We start from the raw sequence: 18,939 nt of genomic DNA, 5'->3' as shown, positions 1-18,939 counted from the left end.
TGCAGGAGTCCGATATCGAAGCTCGCCATCTCGCCTTGGCATACCCTGGCTGACAAGTCGAGCATATTAGCCCGAGAGATCCGTAGATGGACGTGCTGGAACCCGAGGGGTTGACCGTCTTCCAGAACCAAAAGGATCCCACGCATGGCCCTACCAGGGATGTCAGGATGCTGATATGTAGCGTGCTTCGAGATCCCAAGCTATTGCGAGAACTGACTCAGCCGAGGTAGGGTGTTCTCGTGTTGCTATCCGTCGAAGGGGTGTTGTCTGGGTGACTTGTGTACCATGATAATCCAGCAACGTCACGATACCGGGTGCTGGATGACCCAAGTAACCCCGTGTTTGCTTTTGTACACACACAGAGAGAGCCATGGGCGTGATCCGGATCGTCAGCTTTTTCCTTGCCTCGCCCGCCTTGTTATCAGCAAATTCTGATTTTCCTACCTCTTTTTTTAAGTTGGTGGCAAGTGATATAGGGGGTTTGAATGGTTGGGAAACGGGTGCGGTTGACCGAGGAGGCAAGCTTCTTAGCCCCGTGGCACGGAGGGAATCGGGGTATAAGATGGGTGTTCTCTTCAAGAATATGAAGAGTTCTGTAGCCAGTGTTACCAGCCAAGTTTAAGATCTATAAAATCGGATTCCTTCATCACCCCTGCTTAAAAACAACCCTGTCTCCATCTTCACCGTTGTCAAAACCACGACTCAACATCAAAGGTACCACAAAGCCATCTTCAGACTCTGGAGCTGCTTCAGCCAGCTAATTATCGTGTCCGGCAGTCCGGCAGTACCCAGCTCCCACCATGTCCAATAAATGGTGCGACCACAAGACTAAACATGGGTGCACCGCCATGGTCACTGCCGGTATCGCACTTTGCGACCATTGTCAGGATGGACACTGCGGATTCGTCGATAGTCAGCAGACTTGAGGCAATTTCAGGAGTCTGAACAGGTCTTGAAGAATGGGTCAGTTGGGCCACCGTTTCGGGGACATTTGGGGGATGTTCAACAGAGTGTCTCATTCTAAAAGCAGTCATGTTGTCTATTTGGAGCATTTGTCGTTTTGTCAGCCTACAGGAGCGGCGTGTAGGTGGAGGTCATTGGCGAGAGACTTTGGTGCTCAAGGCTATAGAGGGATATATTGGAACTGGGAATTCCGATTTGAGAATTAACTTATTGTCGTTTGGTAACTCTTTCTTTCCTCGAGTTGTTGCTCTTTAAAAGTGCCTATGGACATGAGCTGCTCCTGGCACCTGTGACGAGTGGTCCATATGTTTACCAACAATGAAAGGCCGCCGAAATGTCTTTATAGACCTCAAAGTCTTCAACTTACACAAGCGCTCCTAAACAGCAGTTCAAAAGTCTTTCAAGTTCCTCGATCATACCTGGAACCTGGCCGCTACCCATCTGCCACCTGCTTGAAAAACAAAAGCAACGAATACCCATTCCTATCCCTGCCGTCATCACCACAAACCAGCATGCAACTGCAACCACCACGTCGAGAAACCCGAAACCGCGTGCCAGTACTGCGAGGAGAGTGATTGTGGTGCCGTGATGGGGTGACGGGGAGCAGCACTGATGGGGATATCTCTGACTCATCAGACGACGATGATGACTGGTGGTGACTCGGTTTCTTCAAGTGGAAAGAGGTAGCCCAAGACGGCAGGCAGTCATGACTATGAGAATCATATACTATAAAGTACAGGCTTGGCGATCGAGATGTAACGGAGAGTGTTCCAATGAGATGCCTAAGAGACAGAAAATATAACAGCGTGCTTGATGCTTTGTTTCCGACTTGAGTTGTTGTAGTCACCAAAGACGACGAGACTACATGAATGAGCACAAACAAGGCCTTGAACCGTTGACACACCCGCCGCGCCTCGAACCAAGCAGTCGCACATAACCGGAAACTAATTTCTAGTCCTATGTAGTGTTTCCCATCTCCTAGGGAAACCCTAATTAAACCTATGTAACAACTCCAAAACTACCACCCACAACGAATCAAACACAACATCATCTTCTGCACCAGACACCCAAACACGGGAAAAGCCCAAAAAAGTTAAGGGTTTTTATCAGTTTTTTGTCTCATTTCATAGTCATAATCTCTTGTATACGTGCAGATGCATGCACAAAATACAAAAGTAAGTAGGTAGAATGTTTTGTGAATAAAAAGAATCCCGTTTTGACTCCCCCCTTCCTCCCTCCCTCCCTCACTCTCTGACTTGACGACCATCAAATAAATAACCCCTTCGCCAACCAGTAGCCTCCCCCCCCTTTCCCCTATTCCTTTTAGGGTATCTCAAAAAAACACAACAAGCAAGCAAGCACATAGAAAAGAAGTCTTTCTCCCTCCAGGTTAAATCTTAATAAATCCGCCAGTGTGAAATTTCTCCAAACTTTCCCTTTCCCCGTGGAAGATTTGACAAATATGTTGGGAATAGAAGCAAAGTTGTAAATAGCAAACAAGAAGCAAATCAACCCCCTCCCAAAAAAAAAAAAAAAAAGACAAACAGCTCCAAAGGCGGATCGTCAGTGGCCAGATCGAAAAAGGGAGGTGAAGTGTGGTTTGTTTGTTTTTTTTATTTTTTTTATTTTAAAAAAAAGATATCGGTGGTATATTTAGGTGGGTATATGGCTCTATAAAATCATGAACGCTTCAAAAGAAAAAAGACAAGATGTAAACAATGTCTTGCTTCTTTAAGCGAGGAGAGCAATACCGGCACCGAGAACACCGAGGAGAACGGTAGCGTGCGAGGCGGCGAGGCCGGCGGCGGCGCCCTCGACGACGCTGGACTCGGCCGGAGCAGGGGTGGTGCCTGTTGGCTCCTCGGGCACCTCAACGATGGAGGTCTCGGTGACGACCGGGCGGGAGGTGATGATGCTGAACTTGGAGGTGGCGGTGGGACCGACCGAGATGGTGGAGTTGGAGAGGGGGAAGGTCCAGGTGGTGAGGGTGGAGGTGGAGGTCTCGACAGAGGTGGTGGTGTGGCCGGGGCAGTTGGAGATAGTTGGGTTGCACTGCGTGATGGTGACGGTTTGGGTCTGGGTGAGGGTCGAGGTCTCGGTGGTGGTGATGTCCTCCTCGGCGGCGACCATCATGGTGAGGCCGGCGGCCAGAACGGTGAAGAAGCTCTTGAACTGCATTTTGAATATTTGGTTGGGTGTTTGTAAAAGTGACGCGTGTCAAAGTTGTAAACTTGTATTTGGTTGGGTGAAGAATAAGTCGAGCCAGAAGCCGAATGATGATGTTTAAAAGTGTTTTAAAAAGAGTGTAAGGCTGATGCCGAATGGCAAAGCAGAAAAGAGCGTGATGGCTAGCTGGGATGGCTGGTGAGAGGAAACAGAAGGGGAAGGGGGACGCGGAGCATGGAACGGTGTGGGATTGCTCCCTTTTAGAGACCCCCCGTGCCCCCCGAAGTGCCGCAGAGATTTCTGGGGGCTACCGACTTGGGGGGGGCGGCCTTTGTGATTGCCACACCTGGTCGGACGGGTTGCCGCGTACCTTGCAGAGCCCAAGCGAGGGGATGTCATTGGCTGGGTGACATCCCATATGCAGGAACAGAGAGGGGGAGTTCAACGGCAGCCAACCAGTTTGGACGAGGTGGACCTCCCGCTTGGCAGCGTTACCATTCCCTGCCCAAGAGAACGGTCGACGGCTTGGCCCGACGATCAACAACTCACTCAGATCATGATTCCCTTTCTCCACGTCTTGCCACGTCGCTTTCAGCATGCAGGAAAACTGCAGATTTTTTTTGGATTTTTTATTTTTTTTATTTTTTTAACAATATTTTTACAGTATTGCTCACAGTCTGTCAGCCTGACATCACTCGTATCGAGATGTTGCGCCATACTATTCCGAGAGCATGAGAGGGCGTCGACACCGCCACAGGCAGCCGAGGGAAACTCCGAATAATAAATAGAAGACGCCCAACAGGCCTTTCGGCTGGTCGCTGGCCGTTAGCTGATCACCATTCTCACCGGCAGTTGTGCGACCACCAGGGCAGATTGCGGGCGCGCACAGCATGCTCTATTGGAATTTGTTGCTGTCGTATAGACGGATTCCCACATCGTCTTCATCTCACCACCGCTTCCAGAATCACGACATGCAGTCCAGAATCTTCTTGAGTCGGGTTCCCCGCATGGAAAAGACGCAGAAAAGACCTCAGCGTCATGGGCCTGAAACCCAGCGTCAAATTAAGTGGCTTGATTGAAGATGGGAAATGGGGAGTTCGAGCCGCGATGGGTCTTGGCAGAAGGTTATTTCGCTGGTGGAACTCCAACAGGGGACACCCACGGGCCCACGGGCAACCACTTGCTCAAGAACCCCCCTTTCAATCTCCGTTTAAAATGCTGGTCCACCGAGATCTGGGGTCAAGGCTCCAGAATCAGGAAGGAGATGACATGGTTCTTGTTGATAACAATGAGCAGAAACGAAGCTATCATGAGGGGTTATAAGCCGAAATGCCTTTCCAATTTCTCCCGAATCCAGCCAGCCAGACCCTGACTCTGAGCCCGTCCCAAGAAATCCGTAGCAAGGGCTTCCTGATACACAGCGGGAATCCCTTCCCGGACAACCAGCCGGAGCACAACAAAGAACCGCCCGAACTTTATCCCATCCGAACTTTATCCCATCCGAACTCCAGCTGTCAGGGAAGAAGGCCGCTCGCGAGGCCGGGAAGATCCACGAACCCTCCGCATCCGATGGTCCGGTTCCGGCCTCCGGGCTTTGCCTCCACCCCGCCGGTCAAATGACGTCCAGACTCGGATGCTGTTGGCTATTGTCTGCTGTATCGGCGAAGGTTGTGGCAGACATAGCAGTGGCAGGTGGGAGTATCCTGGTAGTACGAGGCATCGTTGCTGGTCACCCGCCTGTCTTGTTCAACCAGCACTTTTTGTTCTGCTGTCGTAGAGGAATTTGCAAGTGGAAGAAGACTAGGCTCGAATAGCTGTCGCCGGTCATATTCTCTCTCCAGCTTGTCCATCTCCCTTTCGATTTCACCAAGCAGTCGTACACGTTCCTTGTGTCGGATTTGCTCACATGCCAGAAAGTCTTCTTCGAGTGTTGCATATACTCGTGGCTCGGTGTGGTCAGCCGCTGGAGCTAGGTCTCTGTACTCGTTGGCGTCTTGATATGGCGGTGATGACTTTTCGAGATCGTCGTATATTTGATGCTGTCTTCTTTCGGGCTTGCGCTTGTGCTTTGGTGATCTCTTTCTAGGGCCGAGTACAGGAATCAAGAGGCCGATCAAACACATTGTGAAATTCGAGAAGAAATCGACTGGAGATGGCATGCAGACTCTGTCAGATGTCTCCCACTCCATCTCACCACTCACAACCACACTGACAATCTATATAGCTCCATCATCACCGGAGAAACGCCGGTTCTGGCAAGGGCCGGCATGCAGCTGAATCTGTCGAGGCATTCAGCTTCTTTGAGGCCCTGCGGCAATTCGTTGTCTTGGGATGGACTAACTACCCGCTATGCAGCCATCGTCACCAACAAGCATCACAAGAGCTTATTAGACCAGTTGATGATGAGAAGGCCACAGTCTTGGTCTCGGATATAAGCTGAGCCGTGGGCTTGTTTGCCAGTGGGAGTTCCTCTGTCCCGGTTGCATCAAAGAACAGCATTCTGAGAGATCATCCAGAGGTTTTCGCGATGGCCCATGAGATGCAAACGGCAGCCAAAGGATACAATCAATCTCGATGTGGCCCGAGACCCCGAGTGAGGCATGCCGTCCTATCGCGGGGTTTCCGTTGGACCCCTTGTTTCATCCCATCTATTGTGACAACTCTGGGGTGTTTGAGCTCTTCATTCTTTGACATTTCTCTTCTTTAAGTGGGTTCACCTTTGCAACCCGAAGGAAACAACCTTCATCAGTTGAGAGTCTTTATACGGGCAGTTTCGTTGACGTTGACGACAGACCGTCATCTTACCCCTCCTCCACTTTCGCGTGTACCCCGCAACAGCTCAGGACCCCTTCGATCAACACGACACCCCCGACCTGATCGAACCCCCCTCCCCTTGTGCCTGGGGCCGCGACAACCGAGAGTTGGTCTAATTGCATCATCTCCCCATACCTGTTATAAACAACAACATCACCCAACCAACAAAGAAGCTTCCCCCCCTTGTTGCTCGGTGTCGTAGCGAAACAAAACAACACCACAAACAACCTCCATCATGGCCTCCGAAAGCAGCGCCCCGGCCACGGCGGCGCCGGCAGCACCGCAGACCTACTCAACCGATCCCGCCCTCTACATCTACACCTCCCTCACAGCCGGCTCCTCCCACATCGTCACCGCCACCTCCCGCCTTGAGACCATCCTCCGCGCCAACCGCGTCCCCTTCAAAGCAATCGACATCGCCGTCGACGAGAAAGCGCGCATGCTCTGGGGCCGCCGCGCAGGCAAAGACGCCTCGGGCCGCCAGAGAAAGATCCCCGGCCTAGTCCAAGAAGGCCTCGTCCTCGGCGTTCGTCCCCCTTCTGCCCCCCCTTTTCCCATACCACACCCTCAACACCCCCTCCCCCCACCTAACCCCCATGTGTAGGACCTAGTAGAAATCGAAGAATGGAACGAATACGGCGAACTCAAACAACACGTCCAAATTTACTACGACGACTTCACCATCCCCTCCAAATCCGCCGCCCCTCCCCCCATCGTCCAAAAACCAGTCACCACCTCCAAACCTGCCCTTCCACCGGTGGCTCCTCAGAACCCGGTCAAGGCCACCACTCCCGCGCCGCAACATCCTGCCTCGTTGCCAATCCGCTCCATCGTCGAAGAAGCTGCGCAAAAAGCGAAAAAGAATCAGCTGAATGCGTTGAGGATCAAGGCTGCTGCTGCTAGTGCAAAGGTGCAGGAGAACGAGGGGAAGGAAAGCAAGAAAGAGGAGACTCCAGCGGGATTGCAGAGCCCGACGAGCACGGGGTGGAAGAGCTCTGATGATAAAACGATTGAGACCACGATTCAGAGCCCTACGACCACGAGCTGGAAGGGGAGTCTGCCCAAGGACGTGGACCCGCCCGTGACGAACTTGCATGGGAGCCCGATTGAGAGGGTGAGCAAGGAGGAGATTGAGGCAGTGGAGAAGGCCGAGGCGATTAAGGAGGAAAGCAGTGAGGAGGAGGAGGAGGAGGAGGAGAGTAGTGAAAATGACAAGAAGCCAGAGGAGAAGAAGTAAATACGGACATGTTTGATTCGTGGGTTGATAATGTGTTGAGAGTTTGGGTTCTTCGGAGGTGAGGTTGGTGTTTGATAGTTTCGGTTTAACTAGGTGATTTGATATGTGCTGTAGCAAGGAAGGCCTGCCTGCATGGTGTATATGGTTTACTTTTCCATGTCAGATGCTTTTCAGTCCATGTTGGTGAGGAGACAGTCGCTATAAATATCACATGTGCTTTTCATTTCACAGTCGAAAAAAAAAATCAAAAAACATGTATTATTTCCCATTTGTAACCCCTTCTGTACAATATAAACAAAATATCTCCTCATATCAGTCATACAACCCCTCGTCATCATCCTGCCCCTGCCCCCCAAACGGCGCACCACTCCCACCACCAACATCAATCGCCTTCCCCTTCCCCTTATCCCTATACCCACCACCATTCACCCCCTCCCCATCATCAAACTCATCCTCCTCACTCCCCGTCGCCACCGCCTTGCCCTTTCCTTTCCCCTTACCCCTATGCACAACCACACCCCGATCACTGGCACTCCTCTTCCCCACAGCCAACCTCCCGTTTTGCTGCTGGTCCTGCTGCGTCGTCGTCTCCTTCTTGTCCTTCACCCCCTCAAACGTAGCCCTGACCTTTTCGTAATGCTCCAGCTCCCCAGCACTGACGCTGGGAATAAGCTCACTGTGTGCGTCAAGGAAGTCTTGCTCCGTCACCATGACCGCAACGTCTTCTTTCGTGGCGAAGTGGTCAAAGAAGTAAGCGGTGGTGATCTCAGGTTGATTCTGCGCTTGGCGTTCCGTGTTGATAGCCTTGACCTTCTTATCAACGAGGGCAGCCTGTCTCGTAACAGCCTTGAGCATGGCGTCTGAGCAGAGGGCGTAAAAGTCGGCGCCGGTGTAAGTGAACGGCAACCGCTCGGCGACGTTGCGGAGGGAGACTGAGGGGTGGAGGGTGAATCTTTCACATCGTCGTTAGCAACCATTATCGGGTAGGTGAAGGTGGGGAATACATACTTCCTCGTCAGCGCCTCCATAATCTTCATCTGCTTCTCATGCGTATCCGACACCCCCAAGTAAAGCATCTTGTCAAACCTCCCCGGCCGCAACAGCGCCTGGTCCAGCAAATCCGGCCTGTTTGTCGCTCCCACCACAAACACCCCCCCCGCATCCTCATCCCCCCCGCTCATCCCGTCCAGCTCCGCCAGCAACTGACTGACAATCCGATCCATCACACCACCGCTATCTCCCTGGTTCCCCCTCTTCGGCGCCACCGAGTCCAACTCGTCAAAGAAAACCACACACGGCCTCGCGTCCCTCGCCCGCTGAAACACCCTCCGCACATTAGCCTCGCTCTCACCGATATACATGTTCAACAGCTCGGGCCCCTTGACACTGAAGAAATTCAAACTGTACTCCGTCGCAATCGCCTTTGCAAGCAGCGTCTTGCCCGTTCCAGGCGGACCATAAAACAAGATGCCAGACCTCTTCTTCATCCCCTTGGCGAACAGTTCCGGCCTCTCCAGCGGCAGCTGGATCGTCTCCGTCACCGCCTCCTTCACATTATTCAACCCGCCCACATCATCCCAAGTCACATTCGGGATCTTGGGCGCCCCAATCGCATCCGCAAAGTTCTTCCGTGCCGCCTCGACCGCAACCTCGAAGTCAGACTTTGTCAGCCCCTGCGCCGCCGGCCCACCAGCTACTTTCACGTCCCGGACCGTGACAGGCACGCCCTCGTTCTTGGACGCCTTTGCCGACAAGGCCTCCAGCCTCGCCTTCTGGGCAACCAGGGCTCGCTCGACAACATCAACCAAATCCCCCGCCACCAGCGCAGCAGTCTTGAGCGCTATCCCGCCGAGCTCAACCTCGGGGTCGAGAGCAACACCCTGGTTGTCCAGAATAGTCCTGAGAATCGCCTCCCTCTCTCCCTCGTCGGGCGCAGTCATCTCCAGCTCGTGCGTAAACAGCGCCCTAATCCCATCAGGCACCTTCTCCACCTCGGTCGTGGTGGCGATCAGCACCCTCGCATCTTGGAGCACCTCCCTGATGCTGGTCACCATCCTGTCCGCCGTCAGAGCTTCAATATGCCTAATCAGCAGCGCGCAGCAATCCGGGCCGCAGCTCATCGCTCTTTCCGCCCTCGATGTCAAAAACCCAGCAGTCTTGACGTCGCTCCCGCCAGCGCCGGAGTCGTTGACGATGTCGTAAGCGTCAACGGCAAAGGTGTGCAGCCCAACATCGGCGCAGGCTTGCGACGCGGTGAAGGCTTTCCCGATGGCGCGCTGGGTAGAGACAAGAAGGATAGCCACGGGTGGCATCTTGAGATGAAGCGCCGGCTTGCTAGTAGCAGCAGCCATCAACTCCCTCAGTTTCCTCCTCAGAGGGGAGACAGCCGCCGTCCTCTCCGGCGCAATCACCAACGGGCTGCCGGCGTGAGAGGACGGCTGTCTGGGCAACCTATCAATCCCAAGATAATACCTCCAAGTACTACCCGCAATCCCCGGAATCCGACTCGTCGTCGACCCCGTCTGCTCCAAATGCGCCAGCGAGATATCCACACAAGCCACCCCCCCCCAGGGATCCTCCTCCTCCTCCTCCTCCTCCCCCATCGTCTCCGCACCAACTTCCTGCTTCGCAGCCGACACATGCCCAACTCTAAACCACGCCACCTCGTCATACTTGAGGCTGTGGTGGTCTGTCCTCCTCGAGGCAATCAACCCCAGCACGTCATCGACCGCACTTTCCCCTTCCCCACCACCCGTCATCGTCCCCTCCTGCAGCGTCCTCCCAAGCTGCGTATCAATCGGCACAGCAATCAGATCCCCCCCCTTCACCACCCTCAACCTCCTCTCAAACCAAAACTTCAGCCCCGCCATCACGGCAGTCTGTACATCCCTCTCCACCGCCACCGGCGTCCTGACATGCTGCAAAATCACCTCCTTCGCCGCCGGCGGCTGAAGCACCGCCGCCACCCCTTGCGTTGTCTTCTTCCCCTTGATCCCCGCACGCCCTCCCCCACCCCTTTGAATGGGCGCCACCCTCAAATAAGCCGGCCCCTCCAGGTTCGCCAGAAATATAGGCGAGGCATACACCCCCGGCCCCGTCCCGCCCCCCCCCTTCTGAACCTGGCTCTCGAAAAACGACATCCTCCTCCCCTCCTGTTTCGAGCTCGGCACTCGTGCCACAGGCCTGGACGAATACCCCTCCGGCAACCCATACACCCTCGCCGGTCTCCACTGGATTTCATCAGGGCTGGCGTCAACAAAGCTCCCCAGCCCAAACTGCCCAAACCCGTTCGACGGCGGCTCCTGCGCCGCCTCAACCCTGACCCAATCCCCCGAAAAACACCCAATCCGGGGAAGATCCCTCACGTCGACGTAGATCCGCGCTTCTTCATCATCTTCGGGAGCAGGTTTCGGATGCAGGACCTCAGGAGGCACAGGCTGGACTAGACCGTGCGCTTTGAACAGCCTACCGCGGGGACGGTCGGGTCGGGCGGTTGTGGCGGTGAAGCTGGAAAAGACAGAGACAGCGCTGCTCATGCCGTTGGTCTTACGGCCTCGACCCCCAATGGTGGTGGGCGTGCCGATGCCGCTTGTGATGGCAGAGGTCAGGCTGGGAGCCTGGAGGGAGATCATCTCGTCCATCGAGTCGTCTGACAATGCATCTTCCTCTTCGTCCTCGTCCTCTTCCACTTCGGTTTCGGTGTCCCCGTCCTCCTCCACCCGGGCATCTGTGCGAGCGCCCTCCTCAGCTGCCGAGTAAAACTGATCATTGGACGTATCCTCATCCTCCTCGGTCACGCCACCAATCCGGGTGTTTGGCATCGGTGGAGCAGACGAGCGGTTGTGCTTGGAGTGAATCCTCCCGCGCGAGACGATAATCTTGGTACTAGGCGCGAGAATCCCCTGACCGACGGGCTCGCACAGTGCAATCCTGCCGGGGTTGGGCGGGATGTGGGTGACGGGGTGAGGGGGGAGTGGCAGCGGGAACATATCCCCCGTGTGAACCACCTTTAGCGTATCAAGCGCCGTGCGCAACGCAGCCGTGAGACGGTCCTCGGGGGTGGGGGTTGCGCCGCCCGCGGAGGAGGTGACCTTGCCCTTGGAGGGGGGGTGGTCTCTGAAGAAGGTGCCCTCGCCGTTCTCTAGTCGGTTGGCTAGTTCCCCTTCTAGGCTGACGAACACGGTGTCGAGGGCGATCGCGGTGACGTCTAGAACCAAAATCTCAATGCCGCTTCTGCTGCTGTGGCTGGACAGGCGCGAGGGCGCGACTTGCTTGAGGTTGATGGCGAAGGACTGGAGGGCGAGGGAGGAGGGGGCAAACTGGACGGTGTTTGGGGCGAGGGCCGAGGATTTTGTGACGGGGACGATTGACCAGTTGATGGCTTCGGGGGTGGCGGTTGGTGCCCAGGGGGCGATGGCGATGTGGACGAAAGGGCGGGGAGGGGGGTGGTGGTCTTCGTCTTCGTGGGCTTTGTGGTAGCAAAAGATAATGTTAGCACTGGATCAACAGCTTGACAAGTCAGTATAGAAAAGACAGGAGACCAACCATGCTGCAAATGCGGAAACAACTCTGCGTACAAGTCCTCCGACACAATGCCCACATCACTCTTGACATGGTCATCAAGCACCAAACGCGCCGCCAGCGCTGGCTTGTCCTGTCTGCGTCGACGGACCCGTCTCTTGTTTGCTCCTCTTACTTCTGAAGCTGCTGCCATGGTTGGAAGTTCGCGCGGTGCGACGTTGTCGTGGGGGTTATGGCTTCCGAGCGTCGCGTGGTGTCGTGGTGTGGGTAGGGTAGGGGCGGTCCAGCAAGGTACATGAACGGTTTCGGGAGCTGTGGTTGGGAAAAATTAGATGATGGTTATTTGAGAATGAGGAGGTAGCAGAGCAATGCAGCTGCTGACTAGGAACACCCAATGGCCTCTGGGGTTTAAAGCATTCGAGGAGACTCTCAGCGCGAAAGTAGACCCGCCTGTTTTGGTGGTGGTGAACCCAGCAGCAGCTGGTGGTGTGGCTTCGGCTTCCTTTCACCTCGGCATATGGCATTGGCTATTCGCGGATCCGCTTACCCAGCCGGGACTAGGGTAACCCTAACCCTTCTCTTTGGGTTCACGTATGTAGTGTCTAGGCTAGAAGAACGGCATGATGCTACGAAAATAGGCTTGTCGGGTTGGTCTTTTACTTTTCACACCATGATATGTCTTGCTCTTTCGTGCCAGCCTGCCAGACGTCCAATGTTCAGTTCAACAGACAGGTACCCAGTGTTCCGGGTCACTTGTGGTCACTTGCCTCATTATGCACGACATCTATGCCAATCTTTGGGAGAACGAATAGCAGTCACGACCTCTCGATCATTCAGGTTTCTTGTCCATGGGAAATATTTTCCAGTTGTTGTTGTTGGTGACGGTTCAGGTTCATCCCAAGTCCCAAGCCCAAGGGTTGTACTGTCAGCCACCCACCCAGCAGAGCCCCACTGTGATCAGCGATCTTCACATGCCTGAAAAAGACCTAAACCAATCGCAAGGCCCTGTCAACCCCCCGCGCCCATGCTCCCAGCTGCATGGTGACGCAGGGGGTTATGTTTTCCCTCGACATCCATCTTTCCATGTCATGACAAGAAGCTTGTTTGTGACCCTGCCTTTTGCTCGATGTGGATGGTTTATCCTTTTCAGTTTCGATCGCAAGAGGGGGGAAAGTCTTGTCGACAGTGGCTGGTTTCTCCGGAACGAGACCGTTTTTGTCCCGTTTAGTAACTGCAGCCACAAATGACGTCTGGCATGTGGGGATGGAGTATGGCATGCCTCGAGTCTCATTGATGTTTTTTCTTCTGTTTGTGAGACGGGCGGTTTCTTCAAGATCTAGACACCTGTTGTTGTACTATCACGACGGTATTTTCTTTCCAATCGGTTCAACCTGTATGATATCAGCAATATATTCCCCGTTCAGAGGGAGACCAAGCCACCCTCACCTTCAGCCATGGCTGTCCAAGCAACCCTCACCCAGTCCTCACCACCAGGCGCCATAGACGAAAACGAACTCGCCAAAACAGCCGTCGAGTTCGCCGAGCAATCAGAAAAGCTCTCTCTCCTCCCACCAGAACAAGGCAACCACGACGCCATCGCGGTCGAAGCCCAATTCGTAACCCCCCACGACACGGTGATAGTAACAGCCGACGGCCACCGGCTCCCAACCGTCCCGGTCCAGGAAGCTCACAAGCTCAACGTCTTGCGAGAAGAACTCGCAACACAACTCGAACCAACCCACCACCACACAATCCAATCCCCCAACGAAGAAAAAGCCATTGCCCTCTCCCAGCAGCAAAATGGCACCTCCCCAAACAAAAGACCGACCGACGCCAGCCTCAAAAGGTCGATGCCACCATCCCACACCAACCCCTTGTTCCCCCCTCTACCTTTATACGGTTTCCCTTCCCTTATGACCCACATCCAGTGTCTCATCTTCCGATTCACCTCCTTCTTCCTCTCCCTCGGTTTCTTAGCTGTCATCGTCCTCGGCGCGCTATTCACCTCCATCGGCCCCTCGGTCCAACACCTCTGGCGACTCGTCACGCTTCGCAACCCCGACGCTTCCTCCCGCCCCTTTTACAAGGAAGAAACCCGCCGGGCCGAGATCAGGAAACGGCAAGAAGAAGCCTGGTTATCCGGCCACCGCCCATCAGGTAAAACCCCCTACCCCCCCACCGAAGGCGGCCCCGACCCCTTGGTCTGCGACCCAGCCTACTACGCCAGAAGAGTAGGCCTCGATATCGAACCCTTTGAAGTCCAGACGGAAGACGGTTTCCTCATCGACCTCTGGCATGTCTACGATCCGAAGGAGCACACCCCCTTGCCGGCTTGCGAACGTGCCCATCGCGGCCCGGAGACCTTCACACCCCCGAGGAAACCCCCATCCTCTCCAGCGAGGTTCCCGGTGCTGTTGATCCACGGCTTACTGCAATCCTCGGGGGCGTACTGCGTCAACGATGACGACTCCCTGGCTTTTCTACTCGCCAAGGCAGGGTATGACGTCTGGCTGGGCAACAACCGCTGCGGTTTCACGCCAAAGCACACACTGCTGAAGTACTCCGACCCGAGGATGTGGGCCTGGAACATCCGCCAAATGGGCGTCTTTGACCTCCCGGCTTTGATCTCCCGTGTGTGCTACGAGACGGGGTTTTCAAAAATAGGACTGATCTGCCACTCGCAGGGCACGACGCAAGCCCTGGTCGCGCTGGCAAAAGAGCAGCGACCTGACCTCGGAGACAGAATAACGGTTTTTTGCGGGTTGGCTCCGGCGGCGTATGCGGGGCCGTTGATTGGGAAGATGTATTTTAAATTCATGAGGGTCATAAGCCCGGGGTTTTTCAGGGTCTTTTTTGGGATTCACGCGTTTATTCCGTTCATGATGGAGATGCACAGGCGACTAAACGGGAGGGTGTATGGCTGGTTGGGGTACAAGGTTTTCGGCTTCTTGTTTGGGTGGGGGGATGGGAGGTGGGATAGGGGGTTGAGGGACAGGATGTTCAGGTTTGCGCCGGTTTTTGTCAGTAGCGAGAGTATGAGGTGGTGGTTGGGGAGGGAGTGCTTTGCTAGGCAGAAGTGCATACTGAGCACGAAGGAGGAGTGGAGGGCTGAGGAGAGGGAGGATGGGGAGGTTGGGGAAGAGGGGGTTTTGGGCGAGGTAGATAGGGATATGGCTGATGGTGGTGGGGGGGGGAGGGAAAGAAAAAAGGGGAGGAGGAGGAAGGGGAGCACGGCTTGGTATGATGAGAGGGCGCCGCCTTTTGCGCTTTGGGTGGCGGGGGATGATGATTTGGTGGATGGGAAAAAGTTGCTGAGGCGGTTTGAGAGGGGGAGGGAGCCATATGTGGAGGTGGTGCATCAGAAGGTCATTCCGGGGTATGAGCATTTGGATGTGATTTGGGCGATGGATGCGCCGGAGCAGGTGTTTAGGGAGGTGAAGGAGGTTTTGTGGAAGACGTGTGATGTGAGGGGTGTTTGTCGGGTTCCCGAGGGGTGTGAGGATGTTCCGGCTTGGAAGCCTAAGAAGAAGGAAGTGACAGGTGATGAGGGGGAGGAAGAGGAGGAGGAGGAGGAAGAGTTGCAGTCTAGTAGCAGTGAGGATTTGTCTCGGTGAGAATCTGCATGGTAATAATGGCGAGTATGGCTCTGGAGGATAATAATGCAATACCCGGCAACAAGGAAAAAGGAGTTTTTGTTTTTGATGGGATAGACAAACAGACAACGGTTCTCGCGTAATCTAGAGAAAGGAAAACGATATACTTAGAAGCAATATGATTCATCCAACATTTCTGTTGCGCCATGTAAGTGAGGCTACTGCGGAGCATTCTCAGGAATCGGCACTCGGCATCTCCAACGGCCGTTATGGTTCAGGGGTCAGAGTCAGGCTGGACATCCCTGCCTCTGGGCCACCACAGTCTATTGGACCTACCCACCGCTTGTCCCATTCCCAAGCCTATAAGTGGCCAGAACAAGACCTCGCCAAGAAGCTGGCTGGACAGCAAAGATGCGATGAACAAGCTGGGGTCCTGTCGTGACTTCCTCCCTTTCTGGGAAATTTGGGGCCTGACGAGAAAACCCGGGATTGTTTCTTTCTCTTTTTGCCACAAATTTCGATGTTTCTGCCTCGTCAACTTCACCTGCTCTTGCGGTGGAATTTGCTGTGTTCCGGCCTCTGGTGGTCATTACGATATCATTACATGCCTCTCACTCACCAAGTCGGATAATCTGTTCAACCCACCACTCGGTCGTGGACAACTTGTCCAACCGGCGGCCGCCACCTGAAGACACCATGGTCGTCCCATTTCTCACCGGCAACCGGAGGGGGAGAGTCATCGGTATCGCTCTCCTCTTGACCGTCATCATATTCTGGCTTGGGTACCAGTCCCCGATAGCCACGCCCAGGCAGGAGACGCTCGATTTACATGCTCCAAAAGTTCCCGAACATGTTACCCCTCACCACCACGACAGTGGCCAAGTAGCACACCCAAACACGAACCCGGCAGGCTCTCCCGAGCGCGAAGACGATGTCACCGAAGAGCATGGAGCCACGCCTACCAAGCCCGAGACCACCAAGGTCCCTCCGGCAGAAGGTGACGATAGCGACGTTGGGCTGGCCGACTTTGGGAACCAGTTCGCGACCACTGAAGCGGCCGGGCCGGCTGCCACAGCCAAGGTTGACTGTATCGGGTTCGAACAGCTGCAGAGACAGAAGCCGGGACCGCACTCTGAAGGCAAGCGCAAGTTCCCATTTGTGCGCCCGCCCCCCGAGTGCAGGACTTTCCGGCTGCCCGCTCTTGAAGCTCTGCTTGAGCGCATGAAGAAGGTGATCAAGGACCCGGATCTCTACCGTCTGTTTGAGAACAGCTACCCGAACACGCTCGACACCATGGTCAAATGGCGTGGATATGCCAACAAGACGGTGGAAGGCGGCTCGGGAGAAGAAGGCTCTGACGAGGTGCAGACGGTGATGACGGATGAGGAGCTCACCTATGTGATCACGGGTGATATCGACGCCATGTGGCTCCGTGACTCTGCCAGTCAGATTTATTCGTATCTGCCGTTGCTGGAGCCGTCTGACAAGTTTGATTCCTTGGCCAGTCTGTGGCGTGGGTTGATCAACTCACACTCTCGATACATTGTCATTTCGCCCTACTGCCATTCGTTCCAGCCACCTCCCGAGAGCGGCATTCCTCCGACGCACAACGGTGCTTTCCACCAGAACAACCCGCAGCCTCCTTACAACCCCAAGCTGGTGTTTGACTGCAAGTGGGAGCTGGACAGCTTGGCTTCGTTCCTCCAGATCAGCGCCGCTTACTATACCCGGACCGACGACCTCAAGTTCTTCTCCAGGTACTCCTGGGTCAACGCTGTGGAAGCGGCTGTTGATGCTTCAGCCGCCATGCGCCTCGGGACATACGATGAGGAGGGACACGTCTTGCCGTCGGCCTGGACTTTTACCGGGTACACCAACCGTGGCTCCGAGACCTTGACGAATGACGGCCTCGGTAACCCCGTCAAGGAGAACGGCATGGTTCGATCTGCCTTTAGACCTAGCGATGACGCCTGCATCTTCCAGCTTTTGACTCCCAGCAACATGATGTTTGCTGCCTACCTCGAGCAGGCGTCTGCGATCATGGAGGGGCTCGCCGAGCAGAAACTCAACCCCAAGGCTGCTAATCTTACGACAGAGATGCGCAAGCTGGCCAAGACTATCCGCCACGGCATTGCCAAAGACGCCGTTGTCAAGCACCGCGACTTTGGCGAGATTTTTGCGTACGAAGTTGATGGGTATGGCGGTGCCAACTTGATGGACGATGCCAATGTTCCATCTCTGCTGGCCTTCCCCTTGTGGAATTACACCAATACCAAGACCTCGACGACACCACGCATGGTCAAGTCTGTGAACAAGAGCCTCGGCGCGCGCAACGGTACGATTGAGAAGAACTCGGAGAAGGAGAAGGACGAGGAGGAAGAAGCCAAGCATGACTATGCCAAGATTTACCAAAACACTCGCAAGTTTGTGCTGAGCATGGCCAACCCGTATTATGCCAAGGGTCCTGCGCTTTCGGCCGTGGGCGGTCCTCATCTTGGTCCTGGAAAGGGGTGGCCGATGGCTGCTACGGTGGCGGCGCTGACGGCGTTTGAGGACCTTGCTGGGTTTTCGGATGAGGAGAGGGGGAGGGTGGTTGGGGAGCAGATGTTGATGGTGCTTAATTCGACTTCGGGCGCCGGGGTTATCCATGAAACGGTGAACGCGTGGCGCGAGTTTGACTTTACGAGGAGCTGGTTCGGGTGGGCTAATGGGTTGTTTGGGGAGCTGATTTTGAAGATTGCGGAGGATGAGGAAAGGAGGGGGGTTGGCGAGAAGGGGTTGCTGGGGAGGTTGTATCAAGAGTGAGCTTGATGTCTGATCAAAGGGCTGGAAAAAAAATGGTGCTGGTCCGTTTCTGGATATTTTATGGGAAACAAAACAACAAAGGCATTGGGAGGCGTTGGATGATGCAGTTTTTGGGTATTGTCTTTGTATTTTTCTGTTGATGCTAAATATCAAGATTCTTGTCTGGAGCTTGATTGGGAATATGTTGCCCGGCTTTCATGCACCTTGAGTCTATGTGGAAAGAACAGAGGTGTTTGGTAATAGCAAGGCATGGGGGGTTTGTTCTTGGCACGAAGAATTATCCTTCAGCTAAAAGAGTACGGGGAAGTTGCTCAGAGCTGTACACACTAATGCCGGGGGGGAGGGGAGGGTCACTGGGAGTGGGAGCAAGTGGTGTTGAGAAAAAAAGCGGGATGGATGAAGACGATCCAGGCTGGATTCGAACGCTCGACCTCCTCCAAGTCAACCACCTACCTGGCCTCTAAGCAGGAATCTCGAGGTGATTGCTGAACATGTCAGGGACATAGAAACGTCAAAAATAAATAAAAAAATCTTTAGCATCTCTTTGAGTAGCGTGTCATCCTTAGTGCAGGGGCCATGCTAATCTTCTCTGTATCGTTTCCTGGGAGAGAGGTTAGTTTGATTGGCAAAGTGAGAAGCAGATGGTTGAGCCAAACTTACAAATTGACCAAATGCCCCGAAGGGCGAAGTCCTGCTGCAGAGCACTGGTATATAAAGGGCTGATGGGAGCAGGTGTGGACTGTCAGCAGTCGACGCAGCTGTGCGCCGGTCTGCCACAAGGTTTTGGCTGGCCGTCGGGCGGTGGGTTGCTCCAGGTCCCAAACAACAGGGAAGGAAGCT

At 54.6% G+C, this 18,939-nt stretch overlaps 7 protein-coding genes across 7 annotated transcripts; 5 read left to right on the top strand and 2 right to left on the bottom strand.

Moving 5' to 3' along the window:
• Nucleotides 1–562: 562 nt before the first annotated feature.
• Nucleotides 563–926, top strand: QC764_0011260 (uncharacterized protein; the record flags this gene model as incomplete). Its single annotated transcript, XM_062939884.1, has 2 exons — nt 563–602; nt 778–926. The coding sequence occupies 2 exons, from the start codon at nt 563–565 to the stop codon at nt 924–926; spliced, it is 189 nt and encodes a 62-aa protein (XP_062805129.1).
• Nucleotides 927–2,694: 1,768 nt separating this feature from the next.
• On the bottom strand, nt 2,695–3,141 carry QC764_109350 (uncharacterized protein; the record flags this gene model as incomplete). The annotated part of the gene is made up of 1 exon (XM_062942202.1): nt 2,695–3,141. The coding sequence occupies one exon, from the start codon at nt 3,139–3,141 to the stop codon at nt 2,695–2,697; it is 447 nt and encodes a 148-aa protein (XP_062805128.1).
• A 2,562-nt stretch (nt 3,142–5,703) lies between these two features.
• On the top strand, nt 5,704–6,059 carry QC764_0011240 (uncharacterized protein; the record flags this gene model as incomplete). The annotated part of the gene is made up of 2 exons (XM_062939883.1): nt 5,704–5,796; nt 5,922–6,059. 2 exons carry the CDS (start codon nt 5,704–5,706, stop codon nt 6,057–6,059), a joined length of 231 nt encoding a protein of 76 aa, XP_062805127.1.
• A 119-nt stretch (nt 6,060–6,178) lies between these two features.
• QC764_109340 (uncharacterized protein) lies at nt 6,179–7,456 on the top strand (the record flags this gene model as incomplete). The annotated part of the gene is made up of 2 exons (XM_062942201.1): nt 6,179–6,469; nt 6,548–7,456. 2 exons carry the CDS (start codon nt 6,179–6,181, stop codon nt 7,178–7,180), a joined length of 924 nt encoding a protein of 307 aa, XP_062805126.1. The 3' UTR covers nt 7,181–7,456.
• A 36-nt stretch (nt 7,457–7,492) lies between these two features.
• On the bottom strand, nt 7,493–12,312 carry PEX6 (peroxisomal assembly protein; the record flags this gene model as incomplete). The annotated part of the gene is made up of 3 exons (XM_062942200.1): nt 11,726–12,312; nt 8,189–11,648; nt 7,493–8,132 (listed from the first exon to the last, which is right to left on the bottom strand). The coding sequence occupies exons 1-3, from the start codon at nt 11,892–11,894 to the stop codon at nt 7,493–7,495; spliced, it is 4,269 nt and encodes a 1,422-aa protein (XP_062805125.1). The 5' UTR covers nt 11,895–12,312.
• Nucleotides 12,313–13,155: 843 nt separating this feature from the next.
• On the top strand, nt 13,156–15,315 carry QC764_109320 (uncharacterized protein; the record flags this gene model as incomplete). Its single annotated transcript, XM_062942199.1, has 1 exon — nt 13,156–15,315. The coding sequence occupies one exon, from the start codon at nt 13,156–13,158 to the stop codon at nt 15,313–15,315; it is 2,160 nt and encodes a 719-aa protein (XP_062805124.1).
• A 675-nt stretch (nt 15,316–15,990) lies between these two features.
• Nucleotides 15,991–18,099, top strand: QC764_109310 (uncharacterized protein; the record flags this gene model as incomplete). Its single annotated transcript, XM_062942198.1, has 1 exon — nt 15,991–18,099. One exon carries the CDS (start codon nt 15,991–15,993, stop codon nt 18,097–18,099), a length of 2,109 nt encoding a protein of 702 aa, XP_062805123.1.
• Between the last annotated feature and the right edge of the window lie 840 nt (nt 18,100–18,939).

The sequence above is a fragment of the Podospora pseudoanserina genome, chromosome 1, assembly GCF_035222485.1.
Source record: "Podospora pseudoanserina strain CBS 124.78 chromosome 1, whole genome shotgun sequence".
In the NCBI taxonomy this organism is placed as follows: Eukaryota; Fungi; Ascomycota; class Sordariomycetes; order Sordariales; family Podosporaceae; genus Podospora; species Podospora pseudoanserina.
The sequence above is the reverse complement of the archived record's forward strand: the minus strand, read 5'-3'. Positions and strand labels throughout refer to the sequence as shown.